General features: G+C 49.4%; 1 protein-coding gene across 1 annotated transcript in view; it reads left to right on the forward strand.

Annotated features, from left to right (window-relative positions):
- The first annotated feature begins 4223 nt into the window (after positions 1–4223).
- Positions 4224–5487, forward strand: part of CFAP276 (cilia and flagella associated protein 276) — a 2092-nt gene continuing 828 nt past the window's right edge. Inside the window, exons 1-2 of the mRNA XM_007449328.1 lie at positions 4224–4334; positions 4865–4980. Coding sequence (XP_007449390.1) covers positions 4302–4334; positions 4865–4980 — 149 coding nt within the window. The 5' untranslated portion in view covers positions 4224–4301. The remainder of the gene's footprint in view (positions 4335–4864; positions 4981–5487) is intronic.

Genomic DNA, 5487 nt, shown 5'->3' on the forward strand with positions numbered 1-5487 from the left:
CTGCAGCTACTGCTGGAAGAAGGCGGAAAAAAAGGGGAGGGAGATTCACAGGGGGGAGGATGCAAGGGGCCGGGCTCGCTTCAGTCACCTCCCTACGCCTAGGCCGCCCATCCTTCCTCCTCCCTCCTTGCTCTTCTCCTCCTCTTACCCACGTCGCCTTGGCAACCGCCTCCTCGTTCCCTCCGCGCGGGTGGGGCACGGACCACTAGCTCCTCTGCAGCTCACCTGCCGGTCTCCATGGCAGCTGCCGCCACTGGCGCGCGCGGCGTGGGAATGCGAGTGCCCAGGGTCTGCAACCGTCCCAACAGGCGCTCACAGGGCTTGTGTAAAGAACGCGGTGGAAACAACCTCCAAGCCTTCGCCACCAAATTCATTATTTCGTAGCCATCGGCTACCTATGAAAACCTCTAATTTTGCAGACGTGGCGTTCTATATATACTTATTAATCACCTCCTATGTGTGAAGCGATAGAAAAATGATTGAGATGCCGTCTCTTCTCCAGAGCTTATAGCCTGGAAGAGTGGCCCCGGCACGTGTCACCTACTCTAACAGCCTCTTCTGGAGATCTTACTTCCACCCCGCCAAATCCATCTGTGCCTTTACAACCGGCGCTATGCGAAGCCCTGAGGCTCCTTTAAGCAAGGAGAGTTTGCCTTGGCCGGCAATTTTCCAAGCACGACACCTGGACTCTTCTGTCTCTTGACATCCCCATTCTCTCATCGCTTTGAGAAATCCTTTGGTTAGATGCCAGGAGGAAGGACATTTCTGGGCCACCTTTTAGGAATTCTTTCTTTAACTGAAGTCTTTTGCAGAAGACCTGTTCGGCGTTTTTCACCGAAGTCTCACGAGTGCCAATCCTGGGCTCCCCGGTACACTCCGCGGCGCTTTCCCTCTGCGTTCCCAGTAGCTTCTTCCGGAGGGGCCTCCCTCGTTGGACCGCCAGGTGGCGCCATTCTCGGAGGGAATTCGCCTCAGTCATAGACGGCGGGGTAGTCGCCTGGCAACTGAAATTGGGCGTGCCAAACAATTGGGACCCCGGCTCCTCCGCGTGCAAGATTGTGAGCGGCTGCGCGGGCCTCTCATCACTCTTAAGAGTGTCTCGCTCGGCATTTTACCATGCCTCTCACCCGAGACCCTTTCCAGAATCCTACGTTGGATAACGATGATTCCTACTTGGGAAAACTGCGGGCTTCCGAGGTACTGAGGTTTCTTGCGCAGATTCCTAGTAGGGTCGACCGCACTCTTCTTTCTGTCGGCGCGACAGGAAGAGATGGTAACTTAAAGGAGTATGGTGAAGACACTGAGTCAGGTACCGGAGAAGTCTGTTCTCTGCCTTCCTCCATGTCCCCATATTCAGGTCTGCCAACATTTCGCAGGTGCTTTTGAGCAGAGGCAAGTGGAGTTCTAGTCCAGAGGAACAAGAGGCACTCACAGCCCTAAGCAATGATTGCTATAATGGGGCTTACCTAGGCCCAGGTTCTACTTTTCTCGTAGAAGTACGTGAGATGTTTGAAGTGGTGAAAAATAAGGTGAACTAAATGGTAATTGTGGCTTAATAACAAAATCAAAGCACTCCCTTTTGTTTATTCAACATTTATTATTTACTGTATGCCGGGCACTCTGCTAAAAACTGAGGATGTATAGACACATTATATTAGCTCCTGTTCTCAGGGAAATCTAGTATAAAAGCCAGACTGAGGACAGCAACAGCAAAAGTGCTTGCACAACAGCACATGTGTTGTGACAGTTATATGTGGTGTGTCATGGGAAACAGGAGCTTAAAGGAAAGCCTCCCAGAGCAGGTGAGTTTTGACATCCTAATATGAGTCAGCTGGACCAGGGGAGGGAGGAGGTGGAATGTAAGTTAGGAGGAAGGAAACAGGAACCAGACATTCAAGGCAAAGGGAGCAGCAGGTGCACATACATAGAGAGGAGGATGAGGGTGGCCTCTTTGGGACCAAAGAGTCCAAAGTGGCTGAAGCATTGGTGTGAAATGGAGAAGTGGAGAGGGTGGAAGCTGGAGAGGTGACCCTCCTGGGGTGGGTGTGCTGTGTACAGCATGCTAGTGAGCTAGGTTTTCATCCTGGGGCATCATCTCAGGACTGTAAGCACTGGAGTGGCATACTAGATGGGTGTTGTAGAAAGCACAAGTGGCAGTGGATTGGACAGGATGTTAGTGCGACAAGAGGGATCAGCTACGAGGCTGGTGCAGTGATCTCCAGGAGGAGTAACGGATGTATAGCAGTGATGCAGGGGATGGCGGTAAGATGCAAAGGGCAGGACTGATGGGACTTTGTGGCTGACTGGACATGGGTTCAAGAGAGTGGATGAGTCAGGGAGAGCTCCCAGGTTTCTGAGGGCTTACCTGATACCATTTACTGAATGAGGCATCCAGGGAAAGCAGGTTTGGGGAGAAAGATGTTGAGATCAGTTATGTAGCTGTTGCTTTCATGGTGCCTGTGGGACATTTCCATAGAGATGAAGAGTAGGCAACCTGGTTGAGAGCTGTGGGTTGAAAATGTCTGGAAGCCACAGTATTCATCTGGTGGTTGAAGGTGTAGGAGAGAATGAGCTCATCCAGTGAATGTGAGAGTCAGAAAGGCAGAGAACCCCCCCCCCCCGGGAGAATACCACTAAGGGACAGAGAGAGAAAGCAGAGCTGAGAAGGAAGCTGAGAAGTAATAGCCAGAGGCAGGAGGAGAACCCGGAGGATCTGGACCCACATAGGATGGAGAGAACATTTCGTGGAATCAGAGTCGTGGTGCAGAAACCACAGAGGTCAGCAGGTCAGGACTGGAAAGGATCCACCTGACCTAGACACAAAGGTCGGTGGTCACCAGCAAGAGTAGTTTCAGTGGGTGCTTGAGGCAGAGGCCAGACTGCAGTGGGCAGAAGAGGGAATGGGAACGGGGAGGAAGTGGAGGTGGCAAGTGTTGACTCTTTAAGAAGGCTGGCTCGGTAGGGAAGGTCATGGAGTGGTAGCTAGACAATGACAAAGGAATGAGGAGAAGCTGGGTACAGGGGCTGGCAGGATAGCACAGGGCCCTAAAGCACCAGGAAGGGCTGGGTTCAGGGAAGGGTGATTCTTGAATAAAAGGGATTTCCCTTTCTCTGAGATGGAAGGAAAATGGATGTGAAGATGGCACTCACGCTTGACAGGCTTGACTTTCTCTGTGAAAGACCGTCTCATCCTTCTGCTTACAGAGGCTTATGCAGCCTTCGAGAAATGGGAAGAGAGCTGCCTGTGCTTGCATCATATGTATTTGTAGTTTTCCCATTTCCTTTTTCATCTTTCTTGGTGACAGTATACTGCCTGGTTCACACCATTCAATTAATGCCTAATTGAGCTGAGTCACACAGCACTGTGTTATATACAGGGGAGGAGGAGTGTTCCTACATCTGATAGGTTGAATGAGGTTTCTACTAGGTTGTAGTTGTACTCACTGGAATTCAGTCATTGATTCAATCAATATTTCATTTTAGAACACCATGTGTTAGGTCGCTGTGCTAGGCACTGGGGATACAGTGGTGAACAGTATGGCATTTTACATGTAATGAAGAAATCAACTGTGCTTTTCATATTCGTACTTGTGGGGTTTTAATTAGAGGACTGAACATCCAATGAACTTTTTGACATTCCTGCAGACACAATGACCCTTCCCTGCTTACTGAAATTTTCTCACCTGCCTAGACACTGCTCTCTCCTGATTCTCGTCTCTGACTGCTCCCACCGCCACCCCCATTATAATACTGTGCAGTCCTCATGAACCGCCTCTTCCTTGTTGTTCAGACGCCTTTTTGCAGGCTTCAACCACCACTTCGGGGGGATGACCCCCAGATCTCTACTACTTGTTCTGAGCTCTCCTCCAACAATTGCACACTTCCAATTTCCTACCTGTTAATTGCATTACGATATCTTCTCTCTTCTTCAAGCTCAGGACTTCTAAACCTGAGCTCATCTTGCCTCTCTGCTCCCCACCCTTCACCTCCTGTCCCACTTCACCCCTTTCCCTGTATTCCTGGCCCATTTCTGTCAGTTCTGAGATTGAAAACTTAGGAGGATCAGAAGCCTGGGAGTCTTGCCCCATTTCGTTCTTCTCTTTTAGATGTCTGCGATTCAGTTAAAATGGGATGGGATAAGGGGATGGATGACACTGACGCTATCACATCAGCAAGGCCTCCGGTAACCAGGGGTGGGTGTGGTTTCTCTTTTGCAGAAACTGCCATATAAGAACCCAACTCACCTTGCTCAGCAACAGGAACCCTGGTGTCGACTCAGCTCAACTCCCACAATCACGTCCATGAGGCAGGCTGTTTATTTTTTTGATCCTGAGGTACCTAGCATTGAAATGCTATTTCTCCTTATATCCACTTAGGACTAATTAATATCCTTTTTGAAAGGTAGTCTGTCCCTGACTACTTTAGCATCTTTATCTTGTCCCCAATCCAAGATCCTACCAAATCTAAAACCAAATACCAACTTATCAACTTCCTCTGGGAAGTCAGAAGGCTTGGGTTTTGCTGCAGTTGATTATCTGGAGCAAATCATTCTCTCACCAGACTTCTCATTATAACCATGAACGAGGTAAGGCCCGTTAAGCTCAAGCCAAGGACAATGTAGTGGTTCTCATGTCTCCAGGAGAGCTCCCCACTCCTTAGACCTAACCATGAGACAATTCTATATGGACAAGAGTTAAGAAGTCATCATGTACAGAGATTTGGTATATAGGGAGTTGGTGGATCTCAGGCCCAAAAGGGGCTCACTCTGCTTTGGGGCAAGAGTAGAGCCCAACAGAACCCGACTAGAGCAGGTGCAAATGTGGCAAGTTAACCCTGGGGGTGGCGGGGTTGGCTTCCTCCGTAGATACCGAAGGATGATCTGGATTTCCGATTAGCAGCCTTGTACAACCACCACACAGGGACGTTCAAGAGCAAAAGTGAGACACTGATACACCAGGAAACCATTCAGGATGCCCATGGGTAAGTGGTGGAGGCAGAGCCTCTTCCTAAGGACAATGCCAATCAAGTAAGGTAAAGTGTCATCTGGGAAATAACAATCAATAGGTTCTTGTTTCTATAGCTTTCTGTTATTTTTTACTTCTGTAATACAAGTTCTGTTTTTTTATTTTCTAAAATGAACAGAGATCTTCCAGAATTGTGCTCATCTGTAGCACAAAATCTTTGGTTCAGTCCAGAGGGTAAAAAGGGCCTTCAGCTGCTTTATTTTATTTTTATTTTTATTTTTATTTTTATTTCTTTGCGGTACGCGGGCCTCTCACTGTTGTGGCCTCTCCCGTTGCGGAGCACAGGCTCCGGACACGCAGGCTCAGCAGCCATGGCTCACGAACCCAGCCGCTCTGCGGCATGTGGGATCTTCCCGGACCCGGGCATGGACCCGTGTCTCCTGCATCGGCAGGCGGACTCTCAACCACTGCGCCACCAGGGAAGACCCAACTGCTTTATTTTTAAGGTTGCATGCCACTCTTT

The sequence above is a fragment of the Lipotes vexillifer genome, unplaced genomic scaffold (genome assembly GCF_000442215.2).
Source record: "Lipotes vexillifer unplaced genomic scaffold, Lipotes_vexillifer_v1.1 scaffold393, whole genome shotgun sequence".
Classification (NCBI taxonomy): domain Eukaryota; kingdom Metazoa; phylum Chordata; class Mammalia; order Artiodactyla; family Lipotidae; genus Lipotes; species Lipotes vexillifer.